Source organism: Sorex araneus, chromosome 7 (genome assembly GCF_027595985.1).
Source record: "Sorex araneus isolate mSorAra2 chromosome 7, mSorAra2.pri, whole genome shotgun sequence".
In the NCBI taxonomy this organism is placed as follows: Eukaryota; Metazoa; Chordata; class Mammalia; order Eulipotyphla; family Soricidae; genus Sorex; species Sorex araneus.
The window spans coordinates 54139491-54163991 of NC_073308.1; the positions used below are offsets into that span (position 1 = coordinate 54139491).

The 24501-nt window shown below is 48.2% G+C and overlaps 1 protein-coding gene and 1 pseudogene across 2 annotated transcripts in view; one reads left to right on the forward strand and one right to left on the reverse strand.

Moving 5' to 3' along the window:
* Positions 1-24501, reverse strand: part of FNIP2 (folliculin interacting protein 2) — a 138090-nt gene that overhangs the window by 51920 nt on the left and 61669 nt on the right. Inside the window, exons 2-8 of one of the 2 annotated variants that reach the window (XM_055144856.1) lie at positions 15502-15616; positions 11400-11537; positions 7824-7924; positions 7646-7717; positions 4789-4889; positions 4507-4596; positions 2918-2989 (exon numbers count right to left, since the gene is read on the reverse strand). In XM_055144856.1, the coding sequence (XP_055000831.1) occupies positions 2918-2989; positions 4507-4596; positions 4789-4889; positions 7646-7717; positions 7824-7924; positions 11400-11537; positions 15502-15616 (689 nt within the window). The remainder of the gene's footprint in view (positions 1-2917; positions 2990-4506; positions 4597-4788; positions 4890-7645; positions 7718-7823; positions 7925-11399; positions 11538-15501; positions 15617-24501) is intronic. The other variant, XM_055144857.1, reaches the window with a different exon arrangement.
* LOC129406685 (small nucleolar RNA SNORA48) lies at positions 5541-5679 on the forward strand (annotated as a pseudogene).

Genomic DNA, 24501 nt, shown 5'->3' on the forward strand with positions numbered 1-24501 from the left:
GGAGATGTGTGCCGAAAGTAGATAATGGAACAAACATGATGACCTCTCAGTGTCTGTGTTGCAAGCCATAATGCCCAAAAGTAGAAAGAAAGTATGGGGAATATTATCTGCCACAGAGGCAGGGGGAGGGTGGGAAAGGGGGGGTATACCCAGGATATTGATGGTAGGGAATGTGCACTGGTGAAGGGATGGGTGTTTGATCATTGTGAGATTGTAACCCAAACATGAAAGCTTGTAACTATCTCACGGTGATTCAATAAAATTTAAAAATTTTTTTAAAAAAAGAAAAAAGAACTGGTTGCTGTCCATCCCTGCCTTTCGCTCAGTCTGGGGCCCTCCACTCGTCTGATTCTCAAAGGACAAGGAAAACCAGCTGGGTGCCGGGGGTGTGGGAGGGGCATTGCAGGATGAAGACTGGAGCAAGAGTGACATGGACAGTTGTGAACTACTGACCTCGATTACAGCATAAACTGAAAATCCAGAGGAGGAAGATACACGCTTCCGCCTGATGCTTCTATTGGTATCTCTGAGTCACTCTACATCTCGCTCAACCTTTTCTCTCAGGGGCATATGTATGTGCATATACATGCTCTGTGACATCCTTGCTCCGCATGAGCTCCAGGGGAATGTTACTAATCTTTCTCTCACAAAGAAATCAAGAGCTCATGCCACACGATGTCACACACATCACATTCCCCAGCCCCTCGAGACAGCAGTGCTGACTGGGTTTGACCGAGCTCCGTGGTGCTTTCCATGATAACACTGATGTGGTGTTGAGGAAATACTTTTCTTGCCTAGAAACTCAACTGCCATAGAGCCAGTCCTCTTGTGGGACTTACAAGGGCAGGAAGCAAAGCTGGCATCTTCAGGGCTCACACAGCCTTTAGGTGGCTGATGTACACACCTGGCTCCAGAGCACAGTCCCTGCTGTGGCTGGGAACACTGCAAGTACCCCACAGGGAATGGGAAGGGACCTTGAGCACCTTGGAACAACACAAGCGCGCCAAGAGCTAAGACAGCCAGCCTCGCCCCTTCACGGCTGGCGATTCTCACACTGCCAGTAAATAAAGATGAGACAGGTGTCCTTCAGGACACTGACATATATATATATTTTTCTTTTTGAGTCACACCCAGCGATGTCAAGGGTTACTCCTGGCTCTGCACTCAGGAATTACTCCTGGCAGTGATCGGGGGACCATATGGGATGCTGGGGATTGAACCCGGGTTGACTGCATGCAAGGCAAACGCCCTACCCGCTGTGCTATCACTCCAGCCCCGAGACTGACATATTTTTGACTGAGGGTTTGGTGCCCAACTTGATAGAAAATATTATGAAGTTTAAAGTTGATTTAACCATAAATAAAATGCGGTGCCCTTGACATTGAGTGCTGTGGATAACCTACACGGGGGTTCAGTACAAATCACGTGTCATTTAATCAAGTGGAGCTGTAGAGACTAGGATGAAGGGGCTCGAGGATTGCTCAGGAGAAACACAAGGTCCCTTTGTGCTGTACGGAGTGAAAGGACCGGAAGGGGAACTGACAGAGGCCGGGAGGAAGAACACCCAGAGGCCAGCTGTGTAGAGTAAGCGTGCATCAGGGGACACCCAGAAAGCCCTGAGATTTCAGGGGAAGGCAGAGGAGACCTTCAAGGTGTGTGCTCATCAGGGAAAGCGACAGAACCCTCCAGGCCTCGGATCCCAGACCATCTGCTCAGGACACTTCTTCATCCCAAAGAATCCACCTCACCTTACAGGCACACACCGGAAGCCACCAACAGTCAGGTACAGAAGCAGTGACTGAGCGAGGCTCCAAGAGCAGGGCCAGCAGGGGAGAGAAGGGGGCGTCTGCAGGGCCATCTACAGTGGTCTGGCCCTAGGGAAGGAGGGTGGTGACAAGGTCACCCGGCGGGCCTTCCCACGGCCAGGCAGAGACGTACTTCCACAGACACTTTCCTTGCTCTGTGGGCTGGAGCAATAGCACAGCGGGTAGGGCGTTTGCCTTGCATGTGGCTGACCTGGGTTCGATTCCTCTGCCCCTTTCGGAGAGCCTGGCAAGCTACCGAGAGTATCCCGTCCGCACAGCAGAGCCTGGCAAGCTACCCATGGCGTATTCAATATGCCAAAAACAGTAACAACAAGTCTCAGAATGGAGACATTACTGGTGCCCGCTCGAGCAAATTGATAAGCAATGGGAGGACAGTGTGTGTGTGACAGTGTGGGGGCTGCAGTGAGCTGCGCTCAAGTCTGACTCCCGGCTCTGTGTGCAGGGTCACTCCTGGGGGCTCTCAGGAGACACGTGTGGTGCTGGAGATTGAGTTCGGGTGGGCTGCGTGCAAGGCAAGCGTCTTAGCCTCGGGACTATGTCTCTGGCCTCTCTCTCGGTTATTTCCTTATTTTTAAGTTTGTTTGCTGGTGCATTTTGGTGGGCCTCACAACTGTGAGGTACACTCATATGGAGTTGCATCCCTAGGCTCCTTTCCCCAGTGTGTTTGATTTTTTTCCTAAATAAAATCAACACACAGCAGAGCTGGGCGGGGGCTGGCGGGGCGGCTGCAGGGTGACAAGGGATGCTCAGCCCTGAGGGAGAGTGTGGCGCTGTGCTTCCTGGGCCCAGCAATGAGCGGGGTGACACCCAGAGGCAGGTGGGGGGGAGGCAACGCCCCCAGAATCAAAGTCTCGGTGGAACAGTCTCATACAAGTATGGGTATCAGAAGGAAGATTCGATTTCATAAGCGCAGTTTCTTCTAGATGCTGAGCCTCAAAGTTCTGGATCTTCAGACCTGTGAGACTCCCCCGGAACACGGAAAGAACAAAATCCCGAAGGCCAGAACATGACGCACATCTGTCTTTTTCTACTTTGGAACCACCGCACACTTCTGGATGGTTCACGGCTGAACCAGGGAAAGGGTCGCATACCTGATCGGGCAATGCCACTGTCCCTGTCTTCATTCTGTCCTCTGCTTGGCATGTCCACTGGCGTGCTGTGTGCTGAGAGAAAGGCAGAAGGAAACCGTGTCATTGGGTTTGCCAGAGAAGGGCTTGCTAACAAATGTCATGATTTTTTTTTTCATTTCAAAGTCTGCAACTGCTGATGATTTGCATAAATTTACAGAGAAATTAACCAGAAAGCAACACCAGAAACATAAAAGGGTAATAATGGTGAGAGCAAGAAGAAAACAGAATCATGCAAACATCTCTCTTTAATTTGCCTACTGTAGCAAAAATATTTTTTGACTGTTGTGCACCTCTTTAGAAAAGGAATAATAAACTATTGTGCTGTTGATGAAATGAATATTCACGGGAAGACACTTCAGTAATTTCCCTTGCTACTGTTCAAATTTAAATTGCACTGCACTTTCAAAATGCTTTAGGATCGCTTTCAGTAGCAGTTACAGTCAACTTAGGGAAGAGAAATACTTGAAAATGACCTCTTTAAAAATGTTCCTGTTTAAAAACCCCCTCTATCGGGAGAGAGAAAATACTTAAATTCATTTTCAAATATTTCTTTCTCGGCGGCTTTCCCATATGCACCCCTGTGCAATTTCAGTGCCGAGGTTTTGAGAAAAACTGATCAACTCGGGCAAATTTTAGAAAAATGCTCTGAAGTAATAACAGACTTCAAGGAACACTTCCAATTTATCTCAAGGATATAATGGTTGAGAGGACAGTGTTACGATACAAGCTTTACAAGCTACAAAAAGCCCCAGGCCCCGCCTCCTGTGCTGGTCAGCCCTCTCTTGGAGCATGCGTCTTAGCCTGCTTTGAAAGCACCGGAGAACATGCTTGCCTCCTTCGAGAAGGGAGGAAGGTGCTGGTGTCACTGGCGTGTGAGGTGACTCCAGGGCACATTTCAGCAGGTACCGTACAGGGGAACGGAGAGCACCACTTCGCACAGATACGACCTTTAATGCTAGCAAAGGAGGCTCCCCGTTCTTGCTAACCATGCCAGGACTGCGGCATTCCGAATGAGAAAGACCAAGAAAGCCTCAGGCTTGATCTGCCCAGAGAGAACCAAGAAGCAGCAATTTCAATGACTTCCATGCGGGGGGGGGGGGGGGGGGGGTGGAGGAGAAGGGGAGGGGGCCAGGCCAGGGAGTGAGATCTTCCATGCTTGTATTAGGGTGACTTGGAAGGAAGAATGTGCAGGGAAGGACACACAGGTGAATGCACAGATGAAGGGGCCAGAGCAGCGGGGTACGGTTCACAAAGCAGCAGCACAGGCCCAGGGCAGGAAGAAAACACAATCCTCTTAGAAACACCAAGGGCTCGTTTCGAGATGGAAATCAGCTTACACGGGGGCATTATTACCAAAGACATTCACAATAGAGGTTGACTGGTGGAATTTTCAAAACAGCACGCAGTTGGCTGCATTTGAAACCAATAGCGCAAGAGCCCCTTGAATTTCTAAAAAGGCACAAATCGGATTTTTTTTTTCTCCCGAAGAATTGGCATAGGATGGATTAATGAGTGTGTGGGTCACACCGGGCTCCGCATTCCACACAAACCTGCGAAGAAAGAAGCACTCCGGGTGAGCCGGAGCGGTCCTCCGTCAGCCACCCCCTGCAGCAGTTTGCCGCTGCAGGCCTGCAGCAGACCTGGAGACGGACACGTGGGGGGCGAACAACAGTACACACACAGAAATAAACAAAGGTTAAGGGTAATGCAAAACGGAACAACGGAACACCACCGCAACAAACTCGAATGCGACAAAACGCACATCCAACAAAAAAAAAAAAACGTGACAGTCGAATCAAAGAACCCACTCTCGGGTGACTGATTTTTTTTACCTAGGTTACTTCCAGTACGACAAGGACCCAAATTATTCTGGTTTGCGCTCAGTTTTCCCATATTAGGATCTTGGTTGATGGATTCAAAGCTGTCTTGCAAGCTAAATTCAAAACGGGGAGGAAAGGAGAGGATAAAAAAAAAAAAGTCAAGAGATGGATAAGGCTGTTTGCTAACAGGTACCCCGATGTAGACAACTCATCAGTGAATGAATTGAACTTTCGTTTGGAAATGAATAAAAACCACTCCTGCCAAAAGGACTTCAACTTCCGAGAAACTGATCAGGGGAATAGATAAGCTTTGGGGAGGTAGTCCAACCTTTTGTTGTTGTTGTTTTTTCAATTTGTTTTTGGCTCTTTGGGTCACACCCGGCGATGCTCAGGGGTTACTCCTGGCTCTGCACTCAGGAATTATTCCTAGTGGTGCTCGGGGGCCCATATGGGATGCTGGGAATCAAACCCGGGTTGGGTGCGTGCAAGGCAAACACCCTACCCGCTGTGCTATCGCTCCAGCCCCAGTCCAACCTGTAAAACTAAAAAAAAAAAAACAAAAAAAAAAACCTACAGTTTCACATTGCAACATTGTATGATGGGACACCACACTATAAGTTTTGCTTTGGTGACTGACACAGATAAAGATGTAGCTATTCACTTCAAGGGGAATTTGACCAAACTTTTTCAAAGGACATTAATTTCAACTCTCAATTTATATCTACAAACAATTCAGCAAACTTATTTGTTAGTAAAGAAGGAAGAACCCCCGGCAATGGGAAAGAGACATCTCATTGGTGGTATGGCTCTGGTATGGGTCAGGGGCAAAGCAGTTGGTTCTTTGTTCATCTTAGCCTGACGCCTGGGTTGGTGGCCAGAGCTGTTTCATGCTTGGGCACATTAAAAAAAAAAGAGAGAGAGACAACAAATACAGAACTGTTGATTTCAGAACTTTAGAGAAGGTGGAATTAGTCAAACACGAAGGCCAGGAAAACCAATCTTATACATTTTAAAATTATTAATATATAATGATAGCACAGCGGTTGGGCATTCGCCTTTCACGCGGCCGATCCAAGTTCAATTCCTCCTCCCCTCTCGGAGAGCCCGGCAAGCTACCGAGAGTATCACGCCCGCTTGGCAGAGCCTGGCAAGCTACCCGTGTGTATTGGATATGCCAAAAACAGTAACAATAAGTCTCACAATGAGAGATGTTACTGGTGCCCGCTCGAACAAATCGATGAGCAACGGAATGACAGTGACAGTGATAAATTAAATACCAAGACTTTGAGAGTACTGCAGCATATAATCAGGCCCCCAAAACTGGGGATCAGGGAGTACTCCCAAGAAGTGCTCACTAGGTCTGTGAACCCAGCGGCAATTCTCAGCCAATCAAGCTTCAGGTTCAACACAAGGGTCTGCAGAGACACTGCACTCCAGCCCTGGAGCTGGGGAGGCCAAGGCCAATGCAGGGGTGTGCTGGGAGCATCCACGGCTGCACCTGAAAGTGTGCGAGAGACCATCGTGTGCCAGGAATCACACCCAGGTCGGGAGTGTGTCAGGATTTGCCCTCACCTCCTGGCCCCAATCAGGTCAAAATATTTTTGTACATTTAGGACTGGAGTAATAGTACTACAGACAGGGTGTTTGCCTTGCACACAACCAATCTGGGTGCCTCGAGCACCATCAGGAATAATCCTTAAGCGGAGCCATAAGTAAATCCTGAGCTGCTCTAGGTGTGGCCCAAAATACTAACAACAAAATTTTTTTTAAATATGAGCTTTGTGTTTTTAAAAAAACTAAATGAGTTGTTCCCATTAAGTGTTTCAAGCAATATCAAAGGCCTGGGAAAGAAATCTTGCAAGAAATAAATACCAATTCCCATCCTGGCTAAAGTTATGATGGTCAAATATAAAATAGTCCAACAAGTACATTGATTACCTCACTGAAGAGCAAGCAGACTTGCTCAGTGATGCCCAGAATCCAGAAAGAAATACATTTTTAATGTCCCAGACTTATAAAAAAATAGCAGCCTTCATCTGACCTCTAAAAAAGTTCTTTTAATTTTTAACAAACCTTTCTTTCAAACTTGCCAAAGTCGAACTAAGTATATAAAACATTTCTGCTTAAAAAGTTTGAAATATAGAGATTTTACAGGGAGTAAGGCACTTGTTTTTTATGTGGCCAACCCCAGTTTGACCCCTGGTACCACATATGGTCCCCTGAACATTTCTGGCATAGCCACTACCGCCCACCCCCCCAAAGAATAATAAAACCTGAAATACATTTGTCAGAGTGAGAGTTAAAAGTTGGATACCAGTACTCTTAGTATTCTTAGTCTACAAAAACCCCCATAAAATCAGAAGCAGAGAAAGTTCAGGTATGAAAAAAATAAAAATATTTCATGTCCTATATATTATACTGAAGGCTCAAAAAAGACAAACATAGACAATCCATATGCCAGAGAGGTGCTTGTCAGCCTGGAAAGAGGCACTTCACATTTTCTTTAGAAATAAACAAATATGCAAATAAGTTTTTTAACAAAAATGATAAAGGTGGGAGATACTAAAATCTCACTAAATATGACCCCTCCATTTGTTCCCCTATATGTTTCATTTTCCCAGAGAATGAAAACTTGGAGACTGGTCATAGAAGAGTAGGGAAACAGATGGAGGCATTAAAAAATAAAGTCCATGAGGTCACATGACAAAGGCAAATGCTTTTTCAAGCTCATTCTGGATGGGAAAAATGCTTTTAAAAATCAGTTTGGTGGCTCTTTATGACTTGTTGAAGTAATTATTGCTCTATTCAGAAAGAGTACTTGAAACAAAAATGAGAGAGGGCCCCCAGGGGAACAGAATCCCACACTTACTTATTTGTACTCCCACAGAAGCTGCCCATTCTAGCAGAGAAGACTTTACTAATCATCAGTTGTGGAGGAGAACTAGGGAAAAAAAAACAATAAAGTGGGAGAGATGTAATTTTGGATTAAGGAGGCGACATCTCATTCTACTTCTCACAACTCGAAGAAAAGCAAAGACCACACTCACCGTATATAATGTATCTTTAAGGTAGAGCCTTTGTAACTCATAGCGACAGAGCCAAACATCATTTCCCCCAGCATATTGACATCGGAAGCTGGTCTTGTGTACTGGCACAGGGGAAAGAAGCCAAAATCAAAGTCAGTATGTTCCCTGGTGAGCCCCGGAAAACTCCCATTCATTCATCTCTCGGCCCTGCTTTATTTGAGTGGGTAATTCAAAACTATTTCTCAAAGCAGCAATTGATCATATTACAATCATAATCAACTATGATGATGGTCTTTATCAGCCAAATTATTATTAATGGGTTCTTCTTCATGCACAATACAGGAGTCTAGCACTATTATAATTCATGTTTAATCTAAAGATTCTCATTTATAAACTTGAAAGATTAAGTTATGAAAAAAACAGTTATGACTTTTCTCTTGGTACTAAGAATATACCCAGGTAGAAACATGGTTCAGAATGATCCAAGCAGGGCTGGAGAGATAATATAGCAGGTAAGGTGCTTGCCTTGCACACTCCAACCTGGGTTTGAGTCCCTAAATCTCTTATGGTCCCCCTGAGCACTGCTAGGAGTAATTCCTGAGTGCTGAGCCAAAAGTAATCCCTGAGCATCACCACATGCAACGAAAAATAAAAATTATTCAAGCAGATGATCAACCAGATAATTTTTCTGGACAGAAACACCCATGGTTGTGGGCAAAATTTATCGAGGATCCAAAAGGTGGCAGATGGTGTGATACCTCAAAAGTTTTACAGTATTTCCGGTGCTGAGGAGAGAGCTCTGGCCCTGGCCATGTGCTCTGCCTGTGTGAGGCCTGGATTGCACCCCCAGACCTTTGCACTTGCCCCTGGTTACTTTCTAGCCTCCAAGCTGTCTTTACCACCCCTTCGGTCACCTAGGCAGGTGGACTGCACTGATTCCACTACCCACGACTGTCTTTTGCATGTGAATTAGCCCAGCCTCTTGGCTCCTGACTGCCCCCACAAAGGCCTGCCCTGATGATGCCCTTTACCCTCCCGGAAAATCTGGGAGATACTTTGCGGTTAGCTTATTGCACATTTCTCGATTTGACTCTCTCTTTGTCTTTCTGTTTTGGAGAAGTGCTGAGAGCTGACTCCTGGCTCTGGGCTCTGGCTTCATACCTGATGGGGCTATGTGGAGTTCCAGGAACTGAACCTGGACTGGGAATGGACAAGGCCACGGCCCCTGACCCACTGCACGATGGCTCCGCCCTAGATAATCTCTTCTTGATCCTTGCCCAGATCATCCCTAGAGCTTGGCTGCTCCTCGGAGCGAGCCCCAGCCCCCCCCCACCCACCTCGCACTCCCAACTATTCTTACTGACAATCCTGTCTCCCTAGGGAAGTAGCTTGGGCCACACCTGGGGGGTGCCCGGGGGTATTACGTGGTGGGGGGGATGGAGTCCAGGGCTCCTGTCTGCACGAGCCCTTTGAGCTGTCCGTCACATACTCTGAGTCCTCAGACACTGGAATACATGGCACACACACATTTTTAGCACTAGGTCCTTATCTATCTGCTTAAACGACAGAATCTTCTCTCCAAATGCATTCGTTCACCAATCAAAACACGCTCATAACAGTCAAATATTCCAAGCGGATGAACACATTTGGATAGAGGATTCCAGGTTTGGGCAGGGAGGGCCTGGTTTTGTCTTTGTCCTTGTGCCATGCCAGGGAGAGTACCCGGGGTCTCGTGCATACAAGGCAAGTAAGTGCTCTGCCCCTGAGCCCCGTCCCCAGCCCTGACTACAGGATCCTGAGCACCTGTGCTCCGTGACAGCGACACACTGATGAGAGTCCCCCAAACCAGTGTGCCACAGCTCCCAGCGCCACTCATCTCCGTGGCTCAGCCCACCTGCGTCCACACAAGCAAAACCATGAATCTACCCTTCATACTCTCCCCTCAATCTTTGCTAAAACTCCAAATTACATGCACACACACACACAAGGACACACACTCACATATGTGCATCTTCATGTGTAACAGCCCCAAGCCTGTTTGAGTACAGGAAAGAGATGCATGAAACTCGGCCTTGCTTCATGAGGCTTGGCCAAGGCTCAAGCTCACACCCTGTTGCTCTCAGTCCACGCGGAGGGCAGCCGAGTGGCGCTCACAGCCGTGGCAGCACCCCCCGACTGCCTCTGTTCTGTCACTTGCTTTATCATGGGAGTACAAGGCCCACATCCCAACTGTGATTCTTAGGTCACAAAATTTCACTCCATATTTGAATCATAAACTATTTTGGGTCCCAGGAGCACAATAAAATAGGGGCAAATGGATGCCAAATAATTTATTATTTTTTAAAAACTATCATTATATTTTTTGCCATACATAGTGTGAGGGCTTTCTCCTGGCCCTGTGTTCGGGGATCACCCTTGGCAGGGCATGAGGGACCTTACGGGGTGCTCAGGATCACACTCGGATCGGCCATGTGCCTTGTTCCCTGTGCTGTATCTCTGGCACCAGCACGGGACAAATCTTGACCGAGATGAACCCATTTCTACAGATCAGTGGCCGCTGGTGATTTCCCCAATTTCCTTTTGCAGTAACACACTCAAGAAAATTTATAGGTGGATCCAAAAAAATTGAAATATCCTTCCCTCGACTAAAAAATATTCTAATGCTATTACAAACCTGTGAAGCATTTCTTCCCCTGTGTCATTAGCCAACATTTCTCAATAACCCCAATCCACACCCTCTAATACCACACACACACACACACACACACACACACACACACACACCATAAAAAGTGCTACTGGCCTTCTACCCTTCACAGTCAAGTCATGCCATTTCTTTTTCTCTTCCTCCTACTTTCAGTTCTCCTAGGATGCTTGTACGCATCCTCACATTCCCCAGGCCCTCGGTGCTTGTATGACAAAGCTGAGAAAATACCTGTTTATTACCTTGGTTCTGGCAACAAAGGAAACAAACCATGCCGGCTTACCTCCTCCGCAGCATTTCCTCCTGAGGAATGTCATTCTCCTGGAAGGCTTCTGTTTGTTTGCAGTGTTTATTGCGAGATAAAAGCCAGAATAGAAAAACTGGGGGTGGGGCACACCCCGTGGTGCTCAGGGGCGATTCTGGCTCTGGGCTCAGGAGTGATCAGGAGGTGCTGGGGATAAGTAGTCCTGGGGGTTTGAACTGGGGAAGGCAGGACACAAGGCAACTGCCGTAACCCCTGTACTATCCCTCTGGCCCAAAGTGTGAAAATACCTCAAAGCACATTTATTTTCAAAAGGGGGTGAACCTGGTGGTACTCTGCGACCTGGGTTCACTCATAGTGATGCTGGGGGAACGTGTGTGTGTGTGTGTGTGTGTGTGTGTGTGTGTTGGAGTGGGGAGGGGAAGGGACAAGGTGCCACCAGGGCCACACGCAGCCGTCCTGCTCGGGCACGTGCTCTCTCTACCTCTCGGCCCGTCCCCCTGGCCCAAGGGCACCTTTTCCCCCAAGCTTCTTCTCTGCCGCCAGAAGGAAAACAGCCTCCAGCCCCCATTCGTCCCCAGGGAACGTCCTACTAAGCACCGAGGTGAGTGCGCCCTGCAGGGTACCTTACCTGGTACCTGGGGAGCTGCTCCCGAGCGTGCTGTAGGGACCCGCTGGACCCGTGCGACAACGAGAAGCTGCTGCCACTCCCGAGGCTGCCGCTGCCACTGCTGCCCGGGCAGCAGGTGATGGGGACATCCTCGGTTTTCTAGCAGGGAGGACAGGCCAGGAGAAGCAGTCAGTTTCCGCGCCCTTTCTCCCTGCGGAGACAGCCTAGCCCCTGTGTCGCTGCAGCCACCAGCCGGGGCTCCCTCTCCACGCGCCACGCTCAGCCCCACCTTTTAACAGTAACAACGAAACATGGTTCCTGCAATTCTGGAATTTGGGGATGGAAGGGGGGGAAAAGAAAGCACAGGAGAAGCATATAGATGAAAGGTGGTATGGGGCTGGAGCAATAGCACAGCGGGTAGGGTGTTTGCTTTGCACGCGGCCGACCCAGGTTCAATCCCCAGCATCCCATATGGTCCCCCAAGCACCGCCAGGAGTAATTCCTGAGTGCATGAGCCAGGAGTAACCCCTGTGTATCGCCGTGTGTGTGACCCAAAAAGAAAAAAAAAATAGATGAAAGGTGGTAGGTTCCATTTTAAAGTTTCATTCCCCCGATGAATGACTGAAATTTCACTTTTTAAAAAATATGTTTTTCATTTGAATATGTGTTTTGTATTTTAATGTTTTTTGTATTTTAATATATTTTTTATTTTTAGGACTGGAGCGATAGCACAGCGGGTAGGGTGTTTGCCTTGCACAGAGCCGCCCGGGTTTGATTCCTTTGTCCCTGTCGGAGAGCCCAGCAAGCTACCGAGAGTATTCCGCCTGCACAGCAGAGCCTGGTGAGCTACCAGTGGTGTATCTGATGTGCCAAAAACAGTAACAAGTTTCACAATGAAGATGTTACTGGTGCCCGCTCGAGCAAATCAATGAACAATGGGATGACAGTGCTACAGTGCTACCGTTATTTATTTTTTTTTAAGGGGGGGTCACACCCAGCAATGCTCAGGGGTTACTCCTGGCTCTGCACTCAGGAATTACTCCTGGCGGTGCTCAGGGCACCATATGGGATGCCGGGGATGGAACCCAGGTGGGCCGCGTGCCAGGCAAATGCCCGCCTGCTGTGCTCTCACACCAGACCCACACTTTGTATTTAATATCATCAGTGAGATCTAATCTCTGGGCTGTTACAAACTTGCCAGTCAATGTGCAGAACATTAATCTATAAAAGCGACGAGGAAACAATGACATCAAGTTGAAATGTCTTACTGCTGGGGGGCGCGCACACCTGGCAGTGCTCAGGTGTTACTCCCAGCTCTGTGCTCAGGGGACGATGTTGTTTCAGGAATTGAACCGAGGGCTCCTACACAGAGTCCATGCTCCAGCCTTTGAGCGTCCTCTAGTCCCTCAAATTTGAGTTTTTTCAAACCCAGTAAGTAGAACTAAAAAGAAAGCAAAGCTGCTCATCTGGACGCAGTGCCGGAATGAGTCTGCCCCTGCTTTGCAGGGGGGCGGGGCGGGGAGCAGGATGCGTGGGGTCACAGAGCCATAGCTGCACTCACCGGCGGGGCAGTGCTGGGAGTGGGATGGGGAATGAGCACGGGGGCCACTTGCTCTGGCTGTGGGCCAACAGCGCTCTGATCCCGAGCCTGTGGTTTCAGGGCTGCATTAATGCCGCTTCTCTAGCACTCCCTGACGCGGGACCGGAAAGGGAAATCACGAGGGCCGCACCGAAGCAGGAGCCACAGTGCTCGGGCATCCTGAGAGCGAGCCCCAGGCCCCGCCCTCCGCAGCCTGACTTCCATCAAGGCACGAAGGCACAGAGATACGCCCTGGCGACTTCTCGGCATCCTCCGGTACCGCCGAGCATCCCTCTCTCCCCCAGAGACTGCCCGTGCCCGCTCTGCCAGGCTGACTCTACGGTGAGTCTCACTGGCTTTACTTCGCCGCTCTGGCCTGGAAAAACATGAACTTGACTGCAAGCTGACCTCGCCTCCCCTGCGACAGTCACACTGGCGGCCCACCTCTAACGCCATCGTGGGCTCCACCAGGCTCCAGGTCTGCTCAGGCAGCGGGGGGCTGAAAACGGTCCAAGGACACAGGAAAGGGCCAAGGACACTGGCACACGGTGTCATGGCGGCCACGAGGGCTGGCAGGCTGGTCACTGCCCAGCACAGAGCACTTCCTGCAGGCTCCTGACATCCCGCTGTGAGTCAGCACAGGCCAGAAACACAGTCCGGCAGGGAGAGCCAGAATCACACATGGCCCAACAGGGTGTGAAGCGCACACCTGCCCCACCGGCCCCACGGCGGGGGCACGGCTCCATCTTCAGACCAGAGAGAGCCTCGGGCAGCTGCCACTCTCCCGGCTCCTGGGCGGCCGATTGGTCAAATGCGGTGCTGCTGAGACTGCTTCTGCCCCAGCCCCCAGCATCATCATAACCCGAACACTGAAGAACCCCATTTCAGTTCCTTCGGGAAAGCCACGGGAATTTTCTTCCCCTTCACTCCTCACTACTCCTAGAAGCCCAGGGCTACTCTGGGGGGAGGCTCGGAACCATCGGCACAGGCCTTGAGGGAAACAGGAAATGATGCTGGAGATAAAGGTGGAGCCACTTCCTGTCTGGCAAACAAGGGGTCAAGTGCACCTACGCTCTGATAGAGATCTACTATAAAGCCCCCCAGGTGAGGCACCTGAGAAGTCCCCTCCCCCGCTGCCAACGAGCCCAACAACTATTGTAATAATTAGCCGCTTGGCAGAATTCCACTTGGAGCACTGTGAAATCCACCCAGCTCAACTGCCTTGAACCAAGCAGTTCCTTCCTGCAGAGATGATCCTTATCAAGTGAAGGAAAACAGCCCCCGTTGGTACGGGACAAAGACCGTGGTATGAACCACGCACTGACTTCGCTGTGCACCCCCCAAACTGTCAGGGTCAGTCAGGAGAGGCAGCAAGCTACTTGATCGGGAAAAGGGGTGTAAGTGGCAGTCCTTAATTTGGAGACATCTAAATCGCTATCACAGAGAGTGAAAGGTCTAGAGGCTGTGACCTGGAAGGATCCTGGACTGATGGACGCCCAGAAACGTTGGAAGGATCAGACCCAGCGTCTCTCCTGACCACACCCCTTGCTCTTAGCCGTCCTGGCTCCGAAGGATCACCCAGAGCAGCCCCGCTCTCCCCCGTCCCCCTGCCCAGCCCCACAACCCCACTGCCAGTTTTTACCTTCCACCAGGAATTAAAAACAGCAGCTTCCTGGACCTGACTGAGAAACACTCCCTTTGGGCCACACCCAGCGGTGCACAGGGGCTAGTCCTGAGGCTGTGCTTAGGAGTGACCCCTGGCGGTACTTGCAGGAATATATGTGGTACAGGGGATGGACAGCGGGATGGATGCAAGGCAGGCACCTAGCCCTGTCGTACCCTTCCAGCCTAAGAAACACTCTCTTTGGAGGTGGCAAAGTGCAAGAGTATACGAAAGCTCTATGTGTGAGAAAAGTTATTTGCTTAACTCGGTGCCGTGTGTTTATTTCTTACTGTGCCTGGGGAACACTGGGCAGAATTATCTACTGACCTTCCTCCATACTAATACATTTTAAAACTTTCACAAATTTCACAGTCCCGGGGCCGGAGCGACAGCACAGCGGGTAGGGCATTTGCCTTGCACGCGGCTGACCCGGGTTCGATCCCCGGCATCCCATATGGTCCCCCAAGCACTGCCAGGAGTAATTCCTGAGTGCAAATCCATGAGTAACCCCTGAGCATCGCTGGGTGTGACCCCCTCCCCAAAAAAATTTCACAGTCCCGTTTTCCCATTACATGGGCCCCAAATCCTACTGGACAGCCTGCAACACACCGGCAATTTCACCTCTACTCACAGATATAACAGACTGCTTAGCACCTGGCAGTATGACTTGCTACGGTCTCACATGGGCATATTAATAAAAATACAAACGAACAGTGGAGGCTAGGAGGCAGCCTTTGCTTATGCTTCTCCTGAACCATTCACAGCACCGTATGAACTAGCCCAGCGGGAAGATTATGGAGTAACTTAAGACTTACTGGTCGGAGAGGTGGTTAAAAGCACAAACAAGAGACAGAAGCCCCATTGCACACCCGAGTTCCTACCTCTTCGATCTTGTGGACTGCTTTGGAATCAAACAAGACTTGTCTGCCTCTCCTTTCGCAGTCCTGGTAAACGATCAGGCGAATCTCATTCAGATCAAACTCCGAACAGGACCAACTGTGGGTGAGAAAGGGAGAGAGGAGTCATGTTATACGCAGCGGAAACCCAGACGTGAGTTTCCCGGCCAGTGTGCCTGCAAAACAGAACGGGGGCTGCCAACAGCAGCTGGTATGTGGTCTGGGAGCCACGAAACAGTGAGGGGCTCTGAGCCAGACTGCGAAGACTACTTTCAGTCACCTGTCACTGAAGAGAAAGCTTCTCCTTCCAAGGCCGGTTTGGGCAAAGATGGCCGTGGAAGGAGCAGAGAGGAGCAGAGAAGGGAATCTGCAGGGTGTTGTGCAGAATGGGCACCCTGAGGTGCGGGGGTGCTCGAGCCTCTGCCACTGAGGAGGGAAGCATCAGAGTCATAAGCATCTTCCCGCCTTACCCACCTGCAGGGCGTCTGTCCCCAAAGGTATCATTGTCCTCTACTGGCCTCTACTTATCTTCCTCTGATGGAGGAGTTTCTGACAACCGACCACTTAAGTGTAGAATGCCTACATTTGCTCAAAATGATTAGCAGAGGCAAAGGAAGCAAATCTTCCTCCTCAGAAAACTGAGAGCTACTGGGATAAAATGGCTCTAAACATGGATCTATTTCTTTTGAGGGGGTGGGGAGTATATGCAGCAGTGCTCAGGGCTGACTGAGGCTCTGTGCTTGGGGCTCACTCCTGGCGGGGCTTGGGGGACTATAGAGGGCGCCACTGATCGAATCTGGGATGGCTGTGTGCAGGGAAATTGCCCACCACACTGGACTATCTCTCCAGCCCCAGATCTGTTCTCAATCAACTAAGACCAGCAAAGCCTACTCTTAAGACCACGAAAAAAGGTTGCCAGAGCGATAGTACAGTGGGTAGGGCATTTACTTTGCACGCAGCCGACCCGGGTTTGATCCCTGGCATTCCATATGGTCCCCCAAGCACCGCTGGGAGAAATTTCCTGAATGCAGAGCCAGGACTAAGCCCTGAGCATCGCTGGGAGTGACTCAAGAAAAAAAATAAATAAAAGACCCCCAAAAGGGCATCAGTTAGCTGAAGGCGCAACAGAGAGGGGGCTGGAGATGGCAGAAGGGCAGACCCACTAACAAGAAAGGCCCTACGAGTTCAGCGCCCACTGGGAGGGGTGAAGAAGGACTCCCCAAATTCACAGCCGTCTTGCAGACCAAGAAGCTAATAAAACCCTCATTAAAAGAGAGCACAGACTTGCTCCCGAGGAACAAATGAAACCAGCGCCTGCCTGGGGCAAATGTTCTGCCGGGGCCGTGGCCAGTCATTAGCCTCTGAGCGCACCCGGCCCATATTTGGACAGGTCGCGGCGCTCCGGGCCCCAGAGTCAAGGCCAGAGCTTCAGCAGCTGATCAGCCGAGAAGAACTCGGTCCCTGTCCTTGCCGAGGACGCGGGTTAATGGGAGCTTGTAGGCCAGCAATTATATATAAAAGGGGAAACTACAGATTGTGATGGGGGGAGGGGGCGCCGGGCGGGCAGGGAAGGTAGGCGTGCCCTGAGCGCGCTGCCAGGCCGGGGAACAACGGGGAACTCGGCTCTGCATGTTTCCGAGTGCCACCAGGCGGCACAGGGAGGTCAGAGCCATTGGCCCTGCAAGCGTGAGGGTCTGAGTTTGATCCCTGTCAGTGCTCACAAGCCCAAGCGCAATCTACTGGCACTGCCCACTGGGATCTCTGGCCCCTTGCAACCAAGTGTGAGTGACCCACTGCCCCCCTCCTCCCCAGCCTGGCGATGCAGCAACAAAGAGGGAAGGGGAAACAAAAATAGATTTTAAAAACATTACAAAAAAAAACCACAACCCTCTGGCTGCTCTGGAAGGGAAACCGGGACGGAACACAGGACAGAGGGCGGCAGGAAGACGGAATAAAGTTCATTATACAAGTTCAGGCCCTCGGAGCCAGGGCACAAGGTGCAGGAGCACATAAGCAGGAGCACCAGGTTTGATGCCCAGGAATAGACGCACCACACCAGGCTGCTGCCCCACACCCCAGATGCAGTACCACTGGGAAGAGATGCTGAGCATTATTGGGTATACAGCCCCCAAACACATGCAAAAACAAACAACCCCCCCACACTAAAACAATAAAGAAAGCCAGGATTTGAAAGTTTGCAAGGAAGAAACAGAGGCGGGGGTGGAGAGAGTGCCATGTACTGCAGGGTGCTCTGGGACCAGACTTAATAAAATTTTGAGGTACATCAGAAAGGCACTGATGCTAAAGGAGGGCCAACTGCTCAAAGAGCACCCAGGGAAAGATGGGGGCTGAAGGGCAGATGGACGGATGGACAGCCAGACTAACAAACGCCACCTGTGATACCAAGAGACAATGTGAATCAGACACATGGGCATTCGGATCCAAATTCCAGGCGCTTCCTTTTCCTTCTTTCCAATCCGCTCAAGGAGAATGTCAACACCAACCTCGCAAATGGCCATGGGGATTCTGCACATCCAGTGAATGCCACAGAGTTTACTGCACTTCTGCGCTGTACTATTGCAAACTGCCTAGTGCATTTTTTGTTTTCTCTCTCTCTTGCCAGTGGTCTCCGATAGCCAAATGTGGATTGCGGGTCCTTTTCCTTTTCAGGCAGTGCTGGTTAATAATGAGCCTGTTCTTTTAGGGTAACAGATTTGTTTTCTTAAATCCCTGTGCCAGAAAATATAAAGTTCTGGGTGTACCTTCGCTTACTTAACAAACTGTTCTCAGCCACCACGCGTTGCATCCGTTCCTCCTGATTTTGATAACGCTGGGGTAAGTTTATTTTGGAAATCGCTTTTCCTTTCTGCTGGGTGCAGAGGTATAGCTCACGTTCATGCCAGGTTCAGAGACACAGCACATGACCCCCAGCGAGACTGACAACCAGTCCCCAAATCTGAATGGCACAGGATAACTCCTGAGCTGCTGGTAATTTTTTGGAGGACAGCAGAGGCAGGGAATGGAATAAGACCAACTCCTGAGGGCCAGAGGAGCCAGCTGTTCCAAAGTGAGCACCAGCCCTGGAGTTACGTTTTCTGCTGATTACGGAGCCCCCAGAAGACCAGGAGTCCACACCATATAGGGTCACTGAAAGCCTTCTGAAATGATCAAATGTGAGCACACAGGCCCATGTTGTTCAAAGTGAATAGGCAGTGAAGATCTCATTCCTTGTGCTTTCAATGTATTTTTTTCCCACCAACTTTTTACTGAAACAGCATAGTTATTTATAAAACAGGGTGCCCAGCTCTATTTTGTGGGGGGAACAGGAGGGATGGTGCTGGGGATCAAACCCTGACGGTCATTAACAACCTTTCCTTTACTTTTCTGGTTTGGGGGCCACCCCCAGTATGGTCCTTAGGGGAGGGCGTGGGGTGGTTGGTGGGAGAGAGGTCCTGGTGGTACCAAAGGCATCACACACAGCCAGAGACAGAACATAGGTCTTCCACAGGAAAAAGGATGAGCTCCAGGCCTGTGAGTTCTCTCCCTGACCTCAATTCTTTTGTGGTATCTGTTATTATTCTCATAATAACATATTCTCTATGTTATTGTAGTATAGATATGGCTAAAATAGAGTCGAAGTTTATAGTTCTGATGTAAAGTTACTGCATTTTCACAACCACTAAGCTGGACAGCCTATAAGAAAGGGATGCATTTTTAAGAATCAGACAATCTCTCAATACCAAATCAGGAGGAGTGAGAAAACCTGAACAGGGAATCATGAGTAAGGAAATTAAAACATTAATTAAAAAATCTCAACAGACCATCCCAGATCCAGATGGGTTCGTTAGTGAGTTCTACCAAACCTTCAAAGAAGACTTTCTCCCCTATTATTCAATAGAGTGTTGGAAGTCCTCGCCAACAGCCATTGAGAAGGACAAAGGAATCGTAAGCACACAAATGGAAAAGAAGTTAAACAATCCCTATTTGCAGATGACATGATAACATGCATAAAAGATCCTGGAGACCACTAAAAACTCTTAGAAACAATGCACCAATATAATTCAAGAGCAGGCTATAAAATCAACGCACAAAAAGTTTACTGCATTTCTACTTGCAAACAATGAACTAGGAGAAAACTAATCAAGACCATGACATTTAAAATCGTGTCCACAGAGGCCAGGATATAGTAGTAGTTAGCATAGTAGAGCAGCCTGGCACGGACCCGCCCTGGCTCAATCCTCAGCACCATGTGGCCCCTTACTGAGCATCACCACATTCTGCCCTAGAGGACCCTGAGCACCACCGGGCGTGGTCCTAGAAGCACCGAGGAGAGTGGCCTGGGTATCACGGGCTGAGAGAGCATGGCGTCCCTGGGCCCTTGCATTGGACCCCAGCCTTCTTGGCCAACAGCCACTGGTGAGCCCCAAGGCCTCTTGAGTAAGGCCTGGAGCCCCGTATTTCCCTGAATAATGCCCAATTCTTTATTTTTCGGAGGCAACATGGACTCAAGCATCAACCTGTCTAGAAGAGTTAAAATTTAATAATTATCTTAACACCTTATTAAATGTTTTGTGTTCTTTTTTAATATAAAAAAATATATGAATTAAGAAGAGCACATGCCTTGCATGTGAGAGGCTCTGGGCTTGATCCCTGGCACCACGCAGTCCCCAAGCACCACGATGTCACCCCACAAGCAACAACCATAAAAATTAGAGAGGGTACATATGTCAGACGAATTATTTGTACCCAAAATATTTTTTTTAATATTTTATAAAATATGAGAAAGGGCTATTACCCTTCTTTCATGTGGATAATGTATTTAACATCCATGTAAGTTTGACATTCACAAACTAACATTTGCAGAGGAAATGACAATGGAGTAATTTAGCAAAGTTACTATGGAAAGGATAAAGGGGATTAAATGAGTAGCTCCAGAATGAGGCCAAATCGGGATCAAATCTCAGCTCTGTCTCCTGCTAGACATACATTCTTGAGAAATGTCCCCCAAAGAGCCCTGGGAAAGGTTCTTTGCAAAGACAAAAGAAGATGATCCATGGAAATCTCCCAGTACGCTGCCAACTTCTTTCCTAACCACCACCCACTCCCACCCCAGCTAGTTTCTTCATGTTCATATTCACTTTAACATTCAACTCACAATTACTGTGGTGCTTCTATCACATTAGTCCCTGGTACTTCATCTACATAAGTCAAAGATGAATGAATAACAAGCCTTGGACTTTTGCCTTAAAATACCTTGACTCTTGGAGAAATGTATTTTGACTATTTACTTCTTTGCTTTTGTTGAAAGGGAACATTAAGAGACATGACTAGCTGTAATAATATGAAGCACAAAAAAACCAAATTGCCTCCATGGGCTCCTTCTAGTGTTTGTACCTACTTGTTTGGGTTTTTTGTTTGTTTGTTTGTTTGTTTTCGGGGTATTTTTTTGCAGCCAAGGATTGAACCCAAGATCCCACGCAAGCAAAACAAGCGCTCTACCATTGAGCTTCACATCCCTGGCCCCACTTTTTACTTTCAAAATCCCATATTGCCAAGATTTATATGGTTAGCATTAATATCGGGTCTTATTTCTAAAACTACTCAGCAACAGTGGGAAAGAGTGATTAGTTCAAAACTACCTGAAAGACTGACCAGCAATAGTTCCAGCTCTCTTAAGTACTCAATATGGAATTCGCCTGAAAATATGCATGAGAATGTTTGGAGACTGAATCAGGTTTTCTCCCACACTCCCGCCACCCAACTTACAATCCAGTCCTATTTTCCAGTACCTATGAATACTGATGAAAACAAAATTCTGGGGAATGGTCTTTGCTCATATAATCAAGTTAATATGAAGTCATAAGATTAGGATGAGTCTTAACCCCGTGGCTGGTGTCTCACAAGAGGACGAAACCTGGAGAGAGACACAGAAAAGACAGGGAACACTGAGAAAGACATAAGATATGCCGCTGCAAGCTACAGAAAGTCAAAGACTGTTGGCACTTACAACAAGTAAGTGATCTATGAATCCCATGCTCATGGGGATAATTACATGAAAATAAGAAGACCGGGTCTAATGCAGAAAGCGAAATACATTCCTGGAAGAGGCAATATTTGAATAAAGTTAGAAACATTGCAAGGATTAGGCATGTGACGAGGAACAGTGGAAGAGAGTCAATCTCCAAAATGTCAAGTGATACAAGCTCAAAGTCTTGAACGGCTGGAACACATCTACTGCAGAGGACTGACAGAGGCGATGAGGGGGATTATCTGAAGGGGATCTTGAATGATGTGCCAAAGAAGACACACTAGTTCTTTAATGAGCCGTGGGGTCACTCCTCACTCTCTGAGGAAAGAAATGGCATAATTTGACCTGTGCTTTAAAAGAGAACTAAAATGGTTTGAGAAAAACGTTTTCAGGATGGAGAGGCAGAAAATGACTTTCACGCTCATAATTATGGCCAACAAGAAGAGAGCAGGAAGTATTCAGACTGTAGGCTGGGTAAGAGCCGCTAGGTTCTCTTTATAAGCATCTCACTTTATAAGCATCAGCTAAAAGTGGGCCCAAGTCAGCCTGTGGGGAAGTATGATCTACGGAAAACATACTTCAAACATGCTTCATGTTTTCTCTCTTATTCTTACAAAGAAAAACCTCATCATCAGAAGAGTAAGCCTGCATGCATGAACACTTTAAAGAGTAGTCTTGTGGGGGCTGGAGCAATAGTACAGAGGGTAGGGCATTTGCCTTGCACGTGGCCGACCCGGGTTCGATTCCCAGCATCCCACAAAGCCCCCTGAGCACTGCCAGGAATGGTTCCTGAGTGCAGAGCCAGGAGTAACCTCTGAGCATAGCCAAGTGTGACCCAAAAAGCCAAAAAAAGAAAAAAAAAACACCTTGAAAAAAAGGGGGGGGTAGAGCGATAGCACAGCGGGTAGGGTGTTTGCCTTGCACGAGGCTGACCTGGGTTCGATTCCCAGCATCCCATATGGTCCCCTGAGCACTGTCAGGAGTAATTCCTGAGTGCAGAGCCAGGAGTAACCCCTGTGCATCGCCAGGTGTGACCCATAAGCAAAAATTAAATAAAAATAAAGAGTAGTCTTGTGACCCATGAACACAAGTGCTCAAAAGTTAGGTATGATTTAGAGCGTGAGGGCCCCAGAGAAGAAAATGGAACAGAAAGTGCAAAACCAAAAGCAGTGATCACCCAGTTCATTTCACTAGGAACTCCTGAGCACTTCACCACAGTAAGCAGTCCTCTAGATACTAGGTCGCAGCAAGGAATGAATTATAATTTCTATGAAATTTACTGTACTTATCCTGATTTTTCCCAGCCTCTCTTCAGCTCTATTTTATTTCTTTGCTTCCTGCCAATTCCAACCACTTCTCTTCCCTCTCTCAAAAAGGTTTCCAAACACAAATAAGAACCCTTTTAAAAAGATTTGCTTAGTAGCACTGAGGAGTCTTTATGATTATAACGTGAAAATAAAGGGAAGCTGGGGGTGGGAAGAAAGGGCAAATTATGCCTGAGATGGCAATTAGAGTATTCCCTGCCAACACAAATGTAAGTTCCCACCAGCAACCAGTTATGTATACCGAGAAAACAGATTTTGAATTCACTTACTTTTTGCTAGATTTACCGACCTAGCAACCTTGCAAGAAAAGCAGTTGCTAGTTACTGAACTTTCTTTTCTTCCCTTATTGCATAAAGGTACAGCCTTAGCTACACAAACTGCCTGGTTTTGCTTCACAGTTCATTATCCATGAATTTCTATGCTGTGGTCAAGAGTATTCTTTTGCTATGGTCAATAGTATTCTTTTTAGGGCCTTGCCTTGCACGCGGCTGACCCAGGTTCGATTCCCAGCATCCCATATGGTCTCCTGAGCACCGCCATTGTAACCCCTGTGCATCGCTGGTGTGAGCCAAAAAGAAAAAAAAAAAGAGTATTCTTTATAGTTTTTATTCTCCTCCCCCACCCCCACCCCATATACAAACACTCTGGTTTACAAATACTGTGGTTTACAAAGTTGTTCTCGATGACGTATTCCAGCAGTCATCACACCACCACTGTCACCTCGCCTCCACCATTGTCTCCATTTTCCCACACACCCCTTAATCCTGCCCCTGTAGCGGGCCCACAACAATTTATTTTATATTGCTTGTAAACACTAAAAATCTAATGGAATGATTTTTTTTTAAAAATCAGTAGAAGGAAATTTGTAAAAATTGTATCTCATCATGGGGATATTAAGTCCTCGTTGTTACAAGTTAAGCCTTCTGTGTTAATGTTTTTGCCAGTCAAGACTGGTTGACTTCTGCGTTACATGCCATCCGGTCTGGTGTGCTACGCCTGGGATGTCAGTGTTGTAGAGTCTGAATGTCACGCCACAAATGTGGCCTTGAGCTCCAGAAAATCCAGAATATTTAACTGGGCAGTCAGGCTGGAGATATGATAGTGGTTTTGGGGTGCAGGAAGAGCTGTTTGGGCAGGAGCTGGCTGCCCACCCTCCCAGATCACCCCGGGGGTAAAAGTATAGTTTTGAAATAGTGCATAAGGATTCTAATTCTCATCAGAAGCTTTTACTACATAATGCTGCTAAAAGAATCATTTTAAAAGATTCCAGCTGAAGGAGCCACTAAGGAAATGATGGCTGGAGGGATCGCCCAGGATAGGAGGTATGTGCTGAAAGTAGACCAAGGACCAAACATGATGGCCTCTTAGTATCAGTATTGAAATCATGACGTCCAAAATTAAAGAGAGAGTAAGAAGGATTGTACCTGTCACAGAGGCAGGGGTAGATGAGGTGGGGGTAGTAGGAAGGACACTGGGAACATTGGTGGTGGAAAATGTGCACTAGTGGAGGGATGAGTACTCGAGCACTGCATGATTAAAGTGTAATTATGCAAGTTTGTAACTATCTCAGAGTGACCCAATAAAGCTTATTTTTAAACAAAGATTCCAACTAAAGGTACCCCACTATTATTT